Source organism: Eublepharis macularius, chromosome 12 (genome assembly GCF_028583425.1).
Source record: "Eublepharis macularius isolate TG4126 chromosome 12, MPM_Emac_v1.0, whole genome shotgun sequence".
Lineage (NCBI taxonomy): Eukaryota > Metazoa > Chordata > Lepidosauria > Squamata > Eublepharidae > Eublepharis > Eublepharis macularius.
The window spans coordinates 31,387,547-31,406,730 of NC_072801.1; the positions used below are offsets into that span (position 1 = coordinate 31,387,547).

The 19,184-nt window shown below is 41.2% G+C and overlaps 1 protein-coding gene across 1 annotated transcript in view; it reads right to left on the reverse strand.

Annotated features, from left to right (window-relative positions):
• TANC2 (tetratricopeptide repeat, ankyrin repeat and coiled-coil containing 2) overlaps nucleotides 1–19,184 on the reverse strand; it is a 246,001-nt gene that overhangs the window by 210,410 nt on the left and 16,407 nt on the right. Inside the window, exon 2 of the mRNA XM_054995523.1 lies at nucleotides 2,784–2,881. Coding sequence (XP_054851498.1) covers nucleotides 2,784–2,850 — 67 coding nt within the window. The 5' untranslated portion in view covers nucleotides 2,851–2,881. The remainder of the gene's footprint in view (nucleotides 1–2,783; nucleotides 2,882–19,184) is intronic.

Genomic DNA, 19,184 nt, shown 5'->3' on the forward strand with positions numbered 1-19,184 from the left:
GCCAAAGATACAACATTCTTAGGCTCAAATTGATGACTGTTTATTAGATCAGAAGTGTGTTTGTGTGTGTTTGTCTGAGTGTGTGTAAAGTGCTGTCAAGTCACAGCCAACTTTATGGCAACCCTTCATAGAAAGGCAAGAGATGAGCATAGGTAGCCTGCCATTGCCTGCCTCTGCTTAGCCTAGACTTCCTTGGTTGTCTCCCATTCAAGTACTAATCAGGGCCAATCCTGCTTAACTTCTGAGCTTTGATAAGATCAAAGCTATCCAGGTCAGGACTGGATATATGCAGATCACTCACCAATTTCTATGGAATTAAGTTTTAGACATAAGAACAAATGTAAAGAATGTAAGTTTAATAATCTGTTTGTCAGGCTTTGCCAGGGGAATAGCTGCACATGGCACTAGTGTGCCTGAACTGCGGCCCTTGGCCATGGACAGGGACTGCACAGGTCCCTGCTCTGTGGAAGGAGGGGAGGTATACATCACCCTTGCTCCCTCTCTACCACTCGTGGGCCTGCTCAACCTGTCAGGGTCCCTGCGGCATCCTCCTACTTCCAGCCTTCCACAGCTTCCACCCTCTTCGCCGCCTCCTTGCTGGTTCTTCCTTCTCTTGTTCCTCCCTCCCGTTCTTCCTCCTTCTTTCTCTCACTCTACTCATCTCCTCACTCCTACACAACCCACTTCCTGCTCCTAACTCACCACTCCACCTTGTGGGAGAACTTCCCTTATGTACTTTTACCCATTCCCGGATCCACCTGCCAACCACGCCCCCAGCCCTCTAGCCATGGCCCTGGCTGCCCTAGGCAGCCACACCTGTGGTTGCTTTGCTGGCTGCTCTGGGCAGCTGCACCTGCGCCTCCTTTGCTGGCTGCTGGGCTTTCTCAGTTGACGGCCTCAGGCAGCCCCACCTGTGGCTGCTTTGCTTCTAGCCTCTTCTAGCCTGCCTGCAGGTTTGGGTGTGGCCCTTGCTTGCTCTGGCTGCCTTTCCTTCCCTGCTGGTAAGGTTGCTGGCTGGCTCTGCTTCTTGTGCCCTGTCCCTCTGGTCGAGTCCCTTACTGGCTGTCCTCGCTCTCCCTGCCTGGGCTCATAGCCTCCCACCAGAGGGTGGGGATAGCTGGCTTCCACCTGCCCCATCTGACCCTCTGAGGCTTGGGAGCTTCTTTCCCTCCCTCTGGTGCTGGTGGGTTCTGGATCTGGGTGTCCGCTGGGGCAGCCATGCCGCTGTCTCCCAGCAGTCCCCGTCCTCTTCCCCTGGCAAGTCCGGGACCTGAACCTCAGACCCCGGGGACACTGCTTCTGTTAAATGAGGAAGCAACACCAAAAAAATGCTGAGCTTAGTTTACTAATAGTGTAATCCTAAATGAAGTTACACCATTCTAAGCCCATTCACAACTGACTTAAAAGCATGTAACTGCTTATGATTCACTAACATAAATGTGAACTTATATTCTGAAGCTTACTCTGGATACACATTAATTGCGTTGGCTGCAACCAGTTTTTCCACTGGTAATAAAGGAAAGAGCACCTAAAAAGGCTATGATGGGGATCATGGAATCTACAAAGACAAAAGCAAAGAGCAATGGGGATGTAAGGAGGAGAACCGGGCAAGACTAAGCAAAACAGCATTGAACCCATTGAAATCTAGATGACAGATTCCAAAATATGCAATTTATAGTTCAGTAAACATACACTATGATTATGATCCACAAACCAACATATCTCACAGATTCACCGCTTAAGAGTCAATATCAAGTCCAGCAACTTTACCAAAATGTTTGATTTAACCCCCTTTATTTACATTGAGCAGGAAAAAACATCTCAATTACAATTTTTATGGAAACTCTGCATACCAGCAGAGATCTCATATAAATTAGATGATGCATTCATTTTGTAAAATGAAGCTGGCAAATTTTACCAGCATTTCAACAGAAATTCTCCCTAAAAGCAGTCTGTGAAAAAGGCATCTTTTGTGCATTCCATTCTAAAATTACCACATTTTTTTCTGAAATCAAAAAGCAGCATGATATATTGGGGTAGAAACTTTATGTAACTGAAGTGTAGCATCATTAGTTAATTTAAAGCCGATTTATGCATATTACTCCAAAGTGATTCACAATGAGTGACTTGGGCTGAAAACCAACATCCCTTTCCCTTGGAGCAAATTTGGGTGTATTAATGTAGTGGGAGGAACTTTGCTTTTCCACAACCTCCCTTCTCTACTAAAAGCCATACCTGGCTCTGAATCAGCACATACTTTCTCCCCCATAACTTGGTACCTCTCATTTTATTATTTTGTTTGGCATATTTAGTCATTAAAAAATCTATTCATTGCCACTTTTTTTGTTAGAAGTGACTCCCTTTAAAAAAAAATTGAAGTTGTGGAAAAGAGTAAAGAAATGTTTTTTGGTTGTTGGGTTTTTGGTGGGTTTTTTTGCAATGAATGCCAGCCAATCTGCATTCTGCACTGCAAGATGGAGAGTTTGATGGGAAATATCCTAGTGAATGTCATGATCAGCACTCTTAAACAGCTGGCTTTTTCTGCAACCAGGAAGATACATAATCTAAGGAAGTCTTTGAATCCAACCCATACTGCTGTACGTGCTTAGCACAAAAGCTGGGGACTGCACAGAGATCACAATAGAATACAACAAAATTTTTACCAGACTTCTAGGCATGATGTGTTCCACACCCCACTCTGGCCACCAAGCTTCCATAAGCAAATTTCATTTGCTGAACTGAAGTGACTGTAATTACATGAAGATAATCTTTCATTAACTTACCACTGGATCTGTTTTTGCGATTTGATTTCCCACCTGTCAGAAGCATCTTAAGACTGTTCCGGAACATGTCTATTCTGGAAATCAGCACAACCCAGAAGCTGTACAAATATAAAAATAAAGTGTATCCATTTATTATCATCATCATCCTCTACCAGTGTTTTGTTTACGAAGTGCCATCGAAGAACATGGCACCTTACAAAGTTACACATGCAAAAAATAATTGGTGACTGCTTACAACCTATAAAGAACAACATAAGAAACAACAGGGAGTAAAAATATAAGACTGGAGGGTGTGTATGTATGGCAGACGCAGTTACACATATTAGCTTCATTACATGTGGAATTAGCCTTAAAGGGATGTATCACAGGTCACATAAAAAGATAGATCCTAGGGAATGTCTCAGTGGAATATCAAAAAACAGAGTAATGACTTGGAGGATTTTTAGAAAGGGTTTTGATCAATGTGTGGCAGTAATTTTGTTTTATCAGATACACATCTCAGGAAAAGTTAATGTTTATACAGAAAAAAAGTCAAACAGACTTTAGATTTTCTCCAAAGGTGCTCAGCAGCCCAAAACTACATGTCAAGATAACTAATGGACGTACCACATTCCATGAAGGCTCATTTTACTTGAGAATACAGAAGAACATTCCAGAACAACTGAGTACTCTTCTACCCACAATCACCAAAGGCAGGAAGTAGGTTGGTCTTTCTATCTCCAGTTGATGAGGGAATACTTACCTCTCTTCAGGCTGCAGACATCCAAAATGAACCAAATCAACCTTACTGCATGCCTCTTTGGGGCAAGAGATGACATCTCTTTGATTCAACAGAAAAACTGAATAAATAATGGGTTGAAACAAACTGTGAGACCTAATGACCTTGATGAACCAATGGTCTGAAGAGTTTTTAATTGGTTTAAACGCCGCTTCAGACTCTGAGAAGTTGCTTTTTCTCTTGTCTGACACTGCTGCATTTGTTTCTTATAGAGTCTCTCTGTTCGCCTTAGGAGCCAAAAAAATCTGGGCTAGAGCTGTTTCCAGAGGTAGCAATGGTTTTAACTGACTGGTATTTTCTGCCTAGATCATTTTAATCTTTTAATATTTGTACCTATGTTTATATGTTAGAGTGTTTTATGTGTTCTATGTGTATGGATTGTAATGGCCTTTGGCCACAAACAATAAACCTACCTACCTATATTACCTCAAAAAGAAAAACTGAAGAAATAATGGGTTGAAACAAACTGTGAGACCTAGTGACCTCGATGAACCAATGGTCTGATATGGTATAAGCTTCATGTATTCAGACAAAGAACCTAAGAACACAGGCATGTGAGTCTATAGAAGGTAGGTAAAACGTTCAACCAGGTATCTGGTACAACCTCTCCGCAAGCACAGGTGGGCTCCAGAATGTCCTCCTCTATTCTAAAGTAAAATTAACCTTGCAATTAAGTGCCACATTCCATTTTCACTTGAGGAGAATATTCCCTAACTATTGGGATGTTACTAAGCAGTACATTCATTCAGGGGGAGAATATCACCCACCTGAGAGATAAGTTCAGAGAATTCACCTGCTACCAAAAGCCACATCAGCTGAAGCAATGGCGTCCATGCAGTAAAGATATTAAGGGCCATGTTGGGAGGGAAAGGACCTTGGCATGGCATAATTCCATAGAGTCCACCCCAAAAGTAGCCATTTTCTCCAGGTGAACTGATTTCTGTGGCCTGGAAACCAGTTGTAATTCCGGGAGATCTCCAGCCACTACCTGGAGGCTGGTAACCCTAGGGATGAGGGACCTCGAGGAACAACATGAGAAGGGTTAGCAGTGGAAAGAGGGGATCAGCGGACACGGCCAATTTAGTCGGGATCCTATAAGATGTACCTAATGGTTTGTTCCTAAGCAGAGTTATGTTCTTTCAAGTATTAAAGTCAGTGCAGGCACTCCAAGTTTCTGTCTTTGGGAATCACAATTAATTTTGCCTCTTACCAATATTCTAACACTTTACCTGATTTTAAAATATCATTTGTTACCTCTGTCAGTGGATCCACAATAAGATCTGAAACCATTTTATAGAACAATGTTGGTTTTTATTAGACTTTATTAGGTTTATTGCTTTTTTCAAATTCTGGAAAAGATCATTTATGTTTTGTATGTGCCTATCAAATCCAGTTGTTTCCTACAATTGCCAGGTTTTGATACATTGGCTTTGAGAAATTTTTTAATGCTGGGTCTCTAACTCGAATGTCCTACACTAGCTATTTCTTTTCCCGACTTCTTCTTGAGGACAAAATACTAATAGTCCCTAAAAAAGGCTTTGCTAGAATCCCAAATCACTGGTAAATCCATATGTAAAGCAATTTTTCATTATTTAGTTACTTATTTTTATAGCCTGACTTTCACAATGAGACTCAAGGGGAATTACAGAATTTTAAAACAGTTCAATCAGACAGCAAGACAATGCAGTAGGACTAGGATTACAGAACTGGAAGACAGTGCAAGCCACAACAGAAAAAAGAAAAAAGTGTCTAGGCACAACAAAAGAAGAATGCAGTGCAATAAGAGGAAGCTGATACACACAAAAAAGTGCAATAGACTACAATCTTCTCCTATATAAAGAAATAATCTCAGCTGCTCCCTACTACATTTCTAATACCTTTGTATGAATGCCTTCCTGAACATTTCAGTTTTGCACATTTCGTAAAATGAAGGGTGGTTGCCTTTCTGATCCTGTCAGGCAAGCAGTTCCATGAGATGGGAGCCACCACAGACAATGTACGCAAATGAAAATGGGCACAAGGAGCCACACGTGAGAGACACATTTCACTTTCCTCCCAGGACCTCTCTTTTTATGTGACCTTTGATATATCCCCTTAAACTGAATTCCACATGCCGATCTCACATTTTCACCAGGTAGCACCTTCAGAAGACCTGGCTCAGATAAGCAAAACTATCATGGTACAGCAAGTCAGGAAAGCGGATTCTTCAAGACTTCAGCCTTCCCAACCAATAGTACATTTGTCTTGTTAAGATTCAATTTCAATTCCCCTACCCGCAGCCATTTAACCATTCAGGAACTGGCTCAGGAACCCTACAGCGTTACCATAGCGTTCACTGCGCTATGGAAGCTTGCCGGGGGCGGGGAGGGGGGGAGAACAGCATAAGCCACTTTGAGTTCCCATTGGGGAGAAGGATGCGATATAAGTGAAGAAACAAATTTGGGCTGGATAAATAATAACATTCGATTTATATGCCGCCCTTCAGGACAACTTAATGCCCACTCAGAGTGGTTTACAAAGTATGTCATTATTATCCCCACAACAAAACACCCTGTGAGGTGGGTGAGGCTGAGAGAGCTCCAGAGAACTGTGACTAGCCCAAGGTCACCCAGCTGGCTTCAAGTGGAGGAGTGGGGAATCAAACCCGGATTCTCCAGATTAGAGTTCCGTGCTCTTAACCACTACACCAAACTGTAGAGTACAGCAGCCATTCATTCTTCTGCAGTTCTGGTTGGTCAACTGGCTTGGGTTTATCAGAAGAACTTGCTTATTTGCTTCATTTTGAACAGGGTTCACTTTGGTTGTTGTGGGTTTTCCGGGCTGTATTGCCGTGGTCTTGGCATTGTAGTTCCTGACGTTTCGCCAGCAGCTGTGGCTGGCATCTTCAGAGGTGTAGCACCAAAAGACAGAGATCTCTCAGTGTCACAGCCTGGAAAACCCACAACAACCATCGTTCTCCGGCCGTGAAAGCCTTCGACAATACAGGGTTCACTTTAATTCTTATGTAACATTTTAAATTGTTTAAACGTAAGTGACCATGAGGGGATCCCAGAAAACACAATACACATTCCGGGGGGGGGGGGATTATATCTACAACTAATTACAATTTTGAAGTTCTTTTCCAGGAACCAAAATACAATTGCTCACCAAGCTATTTCTCCATCACTGTAGTATGCACGAACAAACAAGGACAAGTTTCTCAGAATTTAGGCAAGATATGACCTTTCAATTCAAGTAAGAATAAGTGTGAAACAAGATATCATGATCTCTTGTTTTATGCTACATTTGATAGGCTGGGTTGGTAAAGGGCATCGCAATTGTAACTATATGAAATTGCTACATGTATCAAAGGATGTGTGATACTGAATTAATTCTGCTCTTTCGTCTAATCGTTGAGACTTTAGGAAGATCAGCAGGTTTTTAGCAGATGAATTAACCATTAATTAATTTTCCTTTGAAGCGGATTTTTTTTCTTAAGTAACCTAAGATCTTAACCAGCAAGAATTTCTATTAAAATATTTATACCCTGCCTTTCCCTTTTGACTAAGGCAACTTACGGTTCTAAATTTTAAAACACACAAGGTAAAATAAAACTCCAATTGACACTCCTCTACAAGAAAATGCCTACATCATAAGTCCTAGTGAGTAAAAGGGCTGGGCTCAGCTCAAGGTCATGACTATTACATTCAAAGTCCTTCATGGCCTAGGTCCTTCATATATGGGAAACCACCTCTCTGTCTATGTTGTGCCATCACAGTTTCGCTCATCTGAACAGGGGCTTCTGCAGACACCACCCTGCAGTTGGGCTAAATCAACAAGTGCCCACACATGTGCTTTCTCTGCGGTATCCCCCACATTGTGTAATGGCCTGCCTGAGGAGGTTAGGAAAGCTTCCCACTCTCCGGGCTTTCCACAAACAATGCAAGACTGAATTATTCAGGAGGCCTTTCTACTCAGATTATAGGGCTGGGTCATAAGAAATAGCTCAAAGAGATACCATGGCAAGGGGAAAGGACTATAGACTAGGCTACCGGGTACTATCTGTTGATGTAGATACGCTCCTACTGGGTAGCTCAACTTTGCCAAAGATGTCATGTTAATTACTTGTGCTTTAATTCAGAAAGCTTTCATCTAGGCATTTGGCTTTATGCTACTTTTCAAACGTGCAACTACCATACCCTATTGTATCTGTTTTCACTGAATGCCCTAACTGTTGATCATATTGTATTTTTGCTCCATGAATGTCCCAGCTATGGATTATATTGTATTCACTTGCAGTATGTAATCCCTCTCAGATCTCAGTGAGAAAGGTGGACTACAAATAAACAACAACAATAGTAATAGTCAGAGTTTTTTTTCTGGGAAAAGAGGTGGCGGAACTCTCAAGAGGGAAATGAAGAAGAAACACACAGGATTCTTCACGCACTATTGCCGAGTATTTTCAAGAGGTGCTGGAACTCCGTTTCACTGCATTCCTGCTGGAAAAAAAACCTGGTAATAGTATTAATTCTAAAAGCATCTAAAGATGGCCCTCTCACCTACTCAGGGAATCTGTTCCATAGGGTAGGAGTCATTACAAATAAGCACAGGTTCTAGTAGATGCCAGGCAGGCTGCCCTAAGCAGGGGCACAATGCTACTAATCCCCAAACTGGTGATCTGGCCCAGAAAATACTGTGGTTGATAGCATCAAACACTGCTGAGATGTCCAGAACAATGTTCTATTTTAAAATGGGACACAGGTGAAAGGGCTTGAGCGACATTCAGCATAAACATGATCTCACCTCAGCATTCTATTCACAACAGACAATTCTTCCTGAACTACCTCATATGAAGAACATAATGTACTTCCATAACATACAAAGAAGAAGCAAATCTTTGACATAATATATAAAAGCCACATTTTTCTACAATCACCCACAACCCTTAGTTATCTTGAGTATTCACAACGGACAAGTAACAAGAGAAATACAGCAGAATGTCAATATATGAAGGCAGGCTAGAACCAAATCATGAAAACCCCATATAAGTAATTTTTAATTCCTCTGTCATGAAGGTTAGAAGCATTGCTCCTCTGTGAAAAGTTATTAATAATGCCAACTTGGTAATCTCTTCTATCTAGTCCCCAAAATATGTATCCATTTCAGTTTTCTGAAGGGCAATTTCTAGTTTTATGTACCATGCCTGTCACGCAACATGATCACTAGACAATGGAGGACTTTTGCAGGTGTAATATTCCCAATTGCTTAACCAAAACTGAAACCATTAAGAAGCGAGCAATAGTATTTTGTGCTTCTTCTCCAACAACCTACCTTAATTACTTATGAGGCTACTAAAAGTTTCTCCTTAACCAAGTGTTCCAAACCCTAATATTAATAAGTGTCCCTAACCAAAGCAACTAACTATGGTGAAGGCAGCTGACAGGATTCATACTCCAGGTGACAGGGTGGTGGTGAAGCCCCTCAGACAACTTACACTTGCTTAAAACATGGCACATCTCTCCCACATTACAGCATTGCATCTAAGTTGTAGAAGGTTCCTCAGAGCATATGCAGAATTCCTTGTAGTACCAAGGAAGTGGAGGAGTCCTTAATTCCTTAACCCCTGGTCTTGGGGTCTCCAAATGTTCCAAAGTGGAACTCTGTATATGCTCTGAGGAACCTTCTACAACTTAGATGCAATTGTTTAAAACATAGTTATATAAACCTGAGATCATTATGTCTGCTGAAGACAAAACACAAATAATGGTAGATCTAGCATGATACAAATGTGCTCAAGTGTAATGCACAAATCCCAGGTCACCATGGGACTTAAAAGTTTCCTCGTGGCATTTAATGTATCTGTCACTTGCCCTCTGAGGCGGGGGCAGGAAGTACTTCAGAAAAGCAATACCATAGCCACTGCAGCATTCTGACCAGCCCTACTGACAGATCCAACGTCTTGCTGGAGAAGCCCTCCTCCCATTAAACAACTATATCCACTGCTTCCACCTCAGGTGAGTGCATGAAGTTCTCCTTGGAATTACCATACCAAGGGGGTGCGACGACTATGGGTGCTAGCTAGGCAGAGCTGGCTGGGGATATTCTGCACGGTATGTGCTGCAGGCTCCCTTGGGGTGGGGGGGGGCGGGTCGGACTGCAAGATACTTCATCCTTTATACAGCCTGCAGGCCTTCCAGTACTTGCATCTGTTGGTCCTTTTTCTGGCTAAGGATGCATGGTGGCAGCTCTAAGCTTGGCTGGCATGCAGGAGACGGAAGGTGAGGATGATGCACACATGGAATGGAAGTCATGAAAACAGCCGAATGGCTTACCCACCATACCAGCTGGATTGTCCTTTGATGTTAAGCCATCCCCCATCCATATCCACCTGTCAAGCAAACCTGGATATGAATCTTTGCCAAACAATTATGCTCATCATCTTGGGAGGAAGAAATCTGGCCAAAGACCTACTTGCAGGAAACATACATTCTCAATGTTTCTGGCTTTTCCTTGTCTCCTTAAAGTAAATAAATTCATTTCATTTCCTGGATAAGTCCTTAGAGTAAATACATTCATTTTGTTCACTGGGCAGCTTATTAAAGGAAATAAATCTGTCCAGTTTCAGACAGGTGCATGCCAAATCTGATTTGACTGCGAGTTTCAGATTTTGAGAAAGCCAGACCCAGACTTCGCAGAGATGAAGTACACTTTCCTCCAAACCAATTTTCACCATGAAAGTTGACTCTTGACTCTATAAAAAACACTGTTATGGTTATCAAAACTATGTGAAGTAGGGCCTGGCGATGTCAAATGGACTGTTCAAAAAAAAAATCAAGGGCTGAATCCTAGATCCCCCCAAAAATGTATCAAGGCTTGAAAATCAGAAAAAACTAAATAATATACAGAGTGCCATGCTACCCTTAGATACAGCAGAGCAGAAATCCAAAAGAAATTTGCCATACTATTTGTACGAAGAAAGAGCAAGTCAAGACCTAATACTATACAGTATACTGTTCTACAAATAAAAGGAAGGTTTCAAAGGATGGCAAATTTTTGCCTTTTTTAAAGAGGCATGTTTATTCAGGCTCTATTTTCTAAGAACTTCAATATTCACCATCTTTTGAAATAAGCCTCAAAACAGACCCTTAATACAGGGCTGGATCTAGGGTTGCCGGTACCCAGGGTAACCCAAGTCCGGCCCCAGCTGCGCCCGGCACCCCCTCTTTGACAGCGCCAGGGGCAGACTACCCCCCCTGCCCCCCCATCGATCTGGCCCTGCCTTAATATCAAAGTTTAAATCTAGCTGTCTACACTAAGCCATAATCTTCTGTCCAATACATTTTCAGCATGAATAGTGAGCAAACAACACATACTAGCAACAAGTAAAATGAATGGTCAAAAAGCATGGTTCATCTGCTTTTTTTTCTTTCTTGTGCTAATTTGAAGACCAGAAATTACATCTGATTCTCTAAAAAGGATCCTCTCACCTACTCAGATCATCCGTTCCATAGGGTAAGACTTATTATAAATAAGCACAGGTTCTAGGAGATGCCAGGCAGACAAATCAAAGGTAACTATAAATAACAGAATATATGAACTACAAAATATTTCTCCCCTCCATCTCCTTACATATTATATTATATTATATTATATTATATTATATTATATTATATTATATTATATTATATTATATTATATTATATTATATTATATTATATTATATTATATTATATTATATTATATTATATTATATTATATTATATTATATTATAAATTTGATAACTAATCCACTTGGCTGATCACTGTTCTTAGTTTATTCATTTTTACCTATATAATCAAAAAAACTTTCCATTTTTTCTGAAATTCCAGGATTGGTCTGTTGTGCATATAAGATATTAATTTTGCCACTGACACATATTCATATAGTTTATTCGGCCATTCTGTCAAATCCGGAAGGATTCTGCCTTCTATTTTGTTGCTTCTTGCCGCTGTCACCATTTATTTAAAAAGTTCACTATGTTTTTGTAATATTCCTTGGTAAAATATTGAACATATTTTTGGGGCGCAACACAAAGCAACTCTTTAATATCTTTTGCATCTCTTTCTGTATTTTTATCCAGTATTTTCTCACCGTCTTGCATGTCCACCACATATGATAGAATGTTGCATCTGTGTGTTGACATTTCCAACACTTTCCACTATAACCTTTATTAGCTTTTTGCAATGTCCTTAGGAGTAATATACCATCTAAAAAACATTTTATAACAATTCTTCCTTAACATTTGACAATCTGTTAGTAGTCCAGATTAGACTACTGCAACTCGCTCTACGCAGAGCTTCCCTTGGGCTTGATCCGGAAACTGCAGCTGGTTCAGAATGCAGCTGCACGGGTGGTTGCCAGAGCACCAATCATGGCTCATATAACACCTATCCTCTGTCAGCTGCACTGGTTACCGGTGGAGTACCGGGTCCAGTTCAAGGTTTTGGTGCTGACCTATAAAGCCCTATGCAGACTGGGACCAGTATACCTTCAGGACCACCTCTCCCCATATGTTCCCCGGAGGTTGCTTCAATCAGCCACTAAGCACTTGCTGATGGTCCCTGGCCCCAGGGAGGTCCACCTGGCCTCTACCAGAGCCAGGGCCTTTTTGGTCCTGGCTCCAACCTGGTGGAACTCTCTGTCTAAGGAAACTAGGGTCCGGCAGGATTTGTTATCTTTCCACCAGGCCTGCAAGACGGAGATGTTCCACCAGGCATTTGGTGGGGGCTAGGCTGTCCTCTCGCTGGCCATACCACCGAAGACCTTCCACCACCCATGCAGGAAAATGCTGTATTTTAATATTTTATACCCACCAATTTTAATTGTTTATGATATGTTTTAATGTTTTTAAAATGTCTTATTGTTTTAAACTGTTGTTAAACTGCCCTGAGCCTGTCTGATGGGGACGGCGGTCTAGAAATGTGATAAAATAAAATAAATAAATAATAAATAGATTTCATTCATTCCATAAATTTATTCCACTGGTTCATAGATTTATTTTCTCCAAAGTTTTGCATCCATTTTGTCATACTTTTTTTAACTTGATCTGATTCTGTATTATATTTCAATAAGATTTTATATACTTTTCCTAATAGGTGTTTTGAGTCTCCAGTAATTAGTTGTTCAAACACTGTTTTCTCTCTTAACTGGCCACCTTCTTCAGATAATTGTTCTTTCAGTTTAGACACCATTTGATAATACATCAGCCATGAAACATTCTTTCCTTGAGCTTGAATTTCTTGCCATGTTTTTATTCCCTTTTTATCCATCATATATTCATAATTAACATACTCAGTTTTATTTATTACAATAATAGGCATATATTGGTGATGTCAATGGCAAAGTTGGCAGTTGAAACCATATTCTTAATAGTCTATCTACTTTAAGGGTGAGTTGTTTCAGAGATGCTTCCCATAATAATACTGGAGAAGATATAGAAGCCCCACAAAGAAAACACTTATCAGGACGTTTACTAATGGGAACATGATAAGCTGTTGGCAGAACTAAAGCAGGACCTGTATATGTCATAGGACCTGCAAAAGCCTAATTGTAGGGGGAGGGGAGTATCTGTGGAAGAGTCACTGAGACTGTTAGTGCAGAAGGAAGGATATTCTAACTAAAGAACACTTTCCAAATACTGCCTAGCAGTGGAAGGTTTCTTTCACAGGTGTGACATCTGATGAAAACCCGTTGTAATAAAGCTTACAAAAATTGTGTACAGCCCTACTGGTCCTAATATCAATATACAGTCCATGTAATACCTTTTATTAGGACCGTATACAATGACACAAAAGTGTGTGCAAGCTTTCAAATTCTCCAAAACTCTCCAGCATGGATGTTACAAAATAAAGGGAAGAGAGATGTTTCAGGCCATGATTTTAAGGACTCTTTTCCACCAGCAGCTCTTTGCTTAATGCTAGTGGTTGCAACCTGACACTAAAGCCACCAATATATACCTACTTGTTCACCAGCATTGAGCAGAGAGATGCTGGTGAGAAAAGGTCTTTAAAGTCATGGCCTGAAACATTTCTTTTTTCCCTCTCACCTCCTTTTCTATTTTGTAACATACAGCCTGAGAAAAGTTCTGGAGAACTCAAAAGTTTCCATACTGTTTAAGCCTAATAATAAAAGGGTATTATGTGGATTGTGGTTTGTTAGAGGCAATAATGTCTGCCACTCAATTACTATATGACTTCGTGAAGCCAGTCCAAATTTGGATGAGAGATTTGATCCGTTAGCATCTTCTCAGAGACAGGAACTGGCCCAGTAGTTGAACTGACAGTTCCATTAGGGTACAAAAGCAAGATTGCCCTTGGTCACTTTGAAGTGATGTGGAACATCAATGAATACTCCTACCTGAGCTTGCTGAGCATCTTGGGAATACTGAGGAAAGTAAGAAATTCATACAGGAACAAAGAAGGCCACAGTGCTGAAAGACCTTCCATTTGTTCAGCTTTCTAGCAACTAAACTCGGAGAAGAAATCTAGGTAGTGTGTATTCTGTGAGGAGGTGAATAGATTTACCTGATGTTGTCCAAAATGGAGACAAGTTACTTTGACATCAGAAAGTACAAGGAGTACTATGTCAAGAAAGATTGAAGATGATTCACATCTAGCTGAATGACCCCCTGTTCCATCCAGCAAGCTAATACCAAGTACTTCTTTCACCTCCAACCAGGTTCCTTGCAGCTGTCTCAGCAGACTGATTGCTCCCAAGCCAAAAAGCTTCTGTGGTGATGGTAAACTTGTCCTGAATCCAGAAGTGTTTCCCTTCTGACAGGAATGAGAACACTGACTGCCATGCTGCATCAAACTTGTATACACATCCTGACTCCAACCTGGCTGCTGAAAGCTGTCTCATTCTGAGAGAGTAATGGCCCACTGCAGAATATGGGAGTGTTGTGTGATCTGGCCAACACAACCATTCCTATCTATGGCCACAAGTATCAATCCTTGAATGAGTCAAGAGCATCAGGGTTCCCAAAATGACTCTTCTTATCTACAACACAGCTACTCTTCTGATCTTCTCTCTGTTATCAAGCAGCATGAAGTCGAGGAGCCAGTCATTAGTGAGAATGCCAAAGGCAGGTGTCTCCAACATGGTGCCTGCAGGACCATGCCACCTGCCGACACCTATCCTGATGCCCACCACATGAGTAGGTGGGTGGGGCCAGGTGGAGCTTTTGTGCAGCAGGGCTCCTGATTGGCTGAGCAGATTTTTCAAAAATGTTCTGCTTTCTCCCCATTGATTACAACTCCAGTTAAAAATCCTATCCAGCAATTAAGGGCCATCAATCAGCTCTGATAAGTTTAAGTTCTCCTTGGAAACATTTAATCAAAACTCTAAATTCATCAGCCAGCTCCGAAAACACTTAGAGCCAAGCTACAAGTGACGCCTGACACAGGTTGGGCACTTGTCAGCTTCCCTCAAGTTTTGATGGGAAATGTAGGTATCCTGGTCTTGCAGCTGTAATGGAGAGCCAAGCTGTAAAACCAGGATGCCTACATTTCCCATCAAAACTTGAGGGAAGCTGACAAGTGTTCAACCTGTGTAAGGCGTCACTTGTAGCTTGGTTCTCAGTTAAAACCAAGGTTTCTTTGTAAGGCATCGGAAACAGCCACTCTCTCTCTTTTATCCCACACCAGCTTGCCAATCAAAGTTACTTGAACCCTTTTGTCCTTCCCAGGAGACAACCCATTAAGGTCTTTGTTTCACAGGCTGAAGTCACTCTCCAACCTCAGGGTCCATTTTGCCCTATAATTACTCTGGCTCTGCCCTGGCCAAATTGTACAGTGCCAAGCATGCTTATTTGGATCTAAGCACTGTGCCCTCAGAATCCCTCTGAGCCTCCTGATCAAAAACACAAGCCATTTGAAGCCTTCTTTCTCTGTGGACCTCTCTACTCCTCTGATAGGTAACTATTACCCAAAAATTACAACCATTCCTCATTTTCCAACTGCTTTTCCTAGGACACTTGCATGCTTGTGAAAATTGTTTATTTGCTTCTTGTTTGTGCGAGTTTTTCCTTTTAAATAAATGTATTCTTTGTTTTGGAAAACACCCATCTCATTAGTTTCCTCGGAGAGAGATGGTAAAAATTGGTGGAGAATCTCAATTATTACAACCTCTCGCAAATTTTCTCCTTGTTTGCTAATTCCCCGTACTCACAAGGAGACCCATTCTGGTAACAGAATTCCCGCAAAGAAGAAAAGGCAGGACAGGCAAAGAGGGTGGCGGTTGAAGGAGGAAAAAAATGTTTTTGCAACCTGAAAGCTACAAGTAGAAGGGGAAAGGATACAAAAAAAGCAGAGGTCTCATTTTGTCCATACAGAAAAATAACTAAAGGAGGAGACTATTATCTACGGGTGAAGACAGAAAGATGGCAAACCACCCACTACCAAGTACTCAAAAATGTATCCTAAATTCAAGATGAATACTCAAAATTCTCACTCAGAACAATGAGCATGCATACATCTTTCATTCCCACACTGCAGGATTAAAAAGTCACTCATAAACACACACAAATTTGTGTTTTCACAGGTTGCACTCAAACATCACAAATAACTTGTGATGGGTAGAAAGCTGGTATACTGCTCTACTCCTTCCCCTCTCTTGACAGGCCAAGATTAAAGATAGATTAAACCAAGTTTAGCAACGCCATTTACCAGGAATGAAACAAATCCTCAATCTGTTAAAATACCTGCAATCAGACACCCACCATCAATCTTAGCACCCCTTGACAGACAAGGGAAGGAGGCAATGGATGCACAAGCCCAACACTAGCCCACATCTAAGGCAGCCACAAAAACATTGGTGTCTCTGTGACATCTGAAAAGTCAAAGCATTAGAAGCAAGTTCCAAAATGCTACGTGGCCATTTAAAAGACAAAATTTGTCACGTAAAATCAAAAGCACAACTCTTAGCCTTCTGCAAGCAAGACAATCTCTTACTAGAAAGAATCGAATGTCATTTGTTTATTTTTTCAAATTATTTATAGTCCGCCTTTCTCACTGAGACTTAAGGTGAATTACACAGTGTAGTTCAATATGATCAACAGCTGGGACACTCAATAAGCAATACGATAGGGTATTTCCCAAACTTCGTACATTGAATTAGGCAATGAGAGATGATGAAACCACAAGTGACTAACAGAAGACCAATGTTTCAGTATCTGGAGGCTAGAGGGAGGGAAACTGGAGAGAGACAGGGGAAAGGCATTGCACTGGATTACGTGCTACCAATAAGAGAGAGCTTTCCTGACCTCTTCAGCCAGGCTGTTCCATAAGATGGGAGCCACCACAGAGAAAGTGCATAAACAAGCAGCTGTTTGTTTTGCCCATTTGCAGGGTGGCACCTGCAGAAGGTCCCATTCAGATAAGCAAAGCTGTTGTGGTGAAACATGGGGAAGAGGAGGTCTTGCAAACATGAGATTCCAAGGTCATGAAGGGCTTTGTATGTTATAGCCAAAACTTTGAACTGAGTCTAATAACTGATGGATAAGTCAATAGAGTGACTGTAGAGTAAGAGTAATATGCATGCTTCACCTAGCTCCTGATAATAATGTCTCCAAGTTGACTTTGGGGGAGACCTTTGTAGAATGCATTACAGTAGTCTAGTCTTGATGTTAATGTGGCATGAATCCAGATCGGCTGTGTAAGGGGCCATATTCTGAGCTAGACTGATTTTCTGGAAGACAATTATTGCAACTACATTAACTTTCTTCTCCAATAGTAGCACAGCTACAAAGATCAGCTGAACCCCATAGAAAGTGGAGAGCACAATGTTCTTCGATGTCCTTCTCAACCAGCATCATTTCTATTTTGTCTGGGTTCAGTTTCAGTTTGTTTGCTTTCAGTCAACTGACCACACCTGCCAGGCAGCAATTTAAACCATCTACTGTGTCACCAGGGGGATTTGGATATAAAGCTGTTATCCACATATTGATGACATCCAATTCCACAGCTACAAAAGATTTCTCCTAAAAGCTGAGGTTGAATACAGGTTGAATAACATGAGGCATAAGACTCTGCCCTGTGGAACCCCGCAAGGTAACTCCCACTCTAAAGATAACTGATCTCCAACAGCAACCTTTTGATTCTGTTCCATGAGGAATTATTTAAACCAGTCCAAAGCACATCCTAATTTCTGCCTCCAAATGCCTCTACAGGATGACATGATCTACTGTGTCAAAGGCTGCAGAAAGATCTAGGAGGAGCAACAAAGAAGCATGGCCCTTTTTCTACATTCAGATGGAGGTCATCAACTAAAGCCGCTAAAATCATCTCAATGCCATAGTCCAGCCTGAAACCAGACTGAAATTGGTGTAGAGCACAAGAGTTATCCAAGGAAACAGGAGTTGAACTGTTATTGCTCTCTTAATCACTCTGCTTAGAAAGGGCAAATTAGAGATTAGGTGATAACAGGCCACATCTGGTTTGTCTGGGGATGTTTTTTTAATTACTGGGGGGAGGGGCTTGAGTCAGTAACTGAGACATCAAGGGCTCACTTACGGTATTTACAAGATTTTAGTAATCAGCCTGGGCAAGGATCCAGAGCACAGTGCCAGGATCCTGCCCATATGTATCACTGTAACTACGTCAAAATGGTCCATAAGCAGACCAGATAGTGTATTAGGCATTTCTTCCACCTCACCTAAATTACAGCCAACATCCAAATCAGCACGTATTCGTGATATTTTGTCAAGCAAAGAACTTTGCAAAGGTGTCACAGCTAATTGTCTGTTCCTGAGACAGTAATAGTTCAGATTTAGGAGTTAGAAGGTGTTGAGATATCCTTAAACAGTTGGGACGGTCGTGAACTTGCTGATGCAATGGTTGCAGAGAAAAAACATTTCTTTGCCACTCTCACCACTGCTTCATATGCGTTTCACCACTGGTGACACCATGCCAGATTTTATAGGAATATACAACAGGGAAAAAAAAACTTCTGAAGGCTAAACTCTTCCAGTAACCGTACATGAGAACTTGCATTATGCTTAACAGAAAAAAAATCTTTATAATCAAGTGAACCAAAAAGGCCAGGGAACAGTAACAATCGATCTATACCAAACTTTAAATTCCAGAAAAACATTTATGTAAATAATTTAGTGAGAAGCTTATAAAGCTGTACAATAATGCCCAATCAGAACTTTTCCTCACCTGTCTTCAACACACCTGACCAAAATAGGCTTACTTGTTTTTATGCTAGGATGTATATTAAACTTTTGAAGGCAAATTAAGTACCCATGTAATTTGCATTTTCTAATTAAAGCCCTCTCTATCCCAGTCCTCCTCCTCTTTGTCTGAAACAAGTTGACAAATGGACTGTAAGAGAAATGGACAGGAAAAATTAAAAACAAAGGGATGGATACAGAGTACCTCTTGCACAACAGAAGGCAATTCCTTTCATGAAGGAAAATTGGTGTGTTATGCAGATTTCCCCCCTGAACTAGTCCAGAGGAGAGAAGCCACCCTCCCTGGCAACATTTCAAGTGGTGTGGAGGGCTACATAAGGTCTTCTGTGATGGAGCTGCATCAGCAGTTCTTTGGCTCCAACTCAGGACTGCTTTATTGACATTACTTATAGCCCTCCTTTCTTTCAGGGA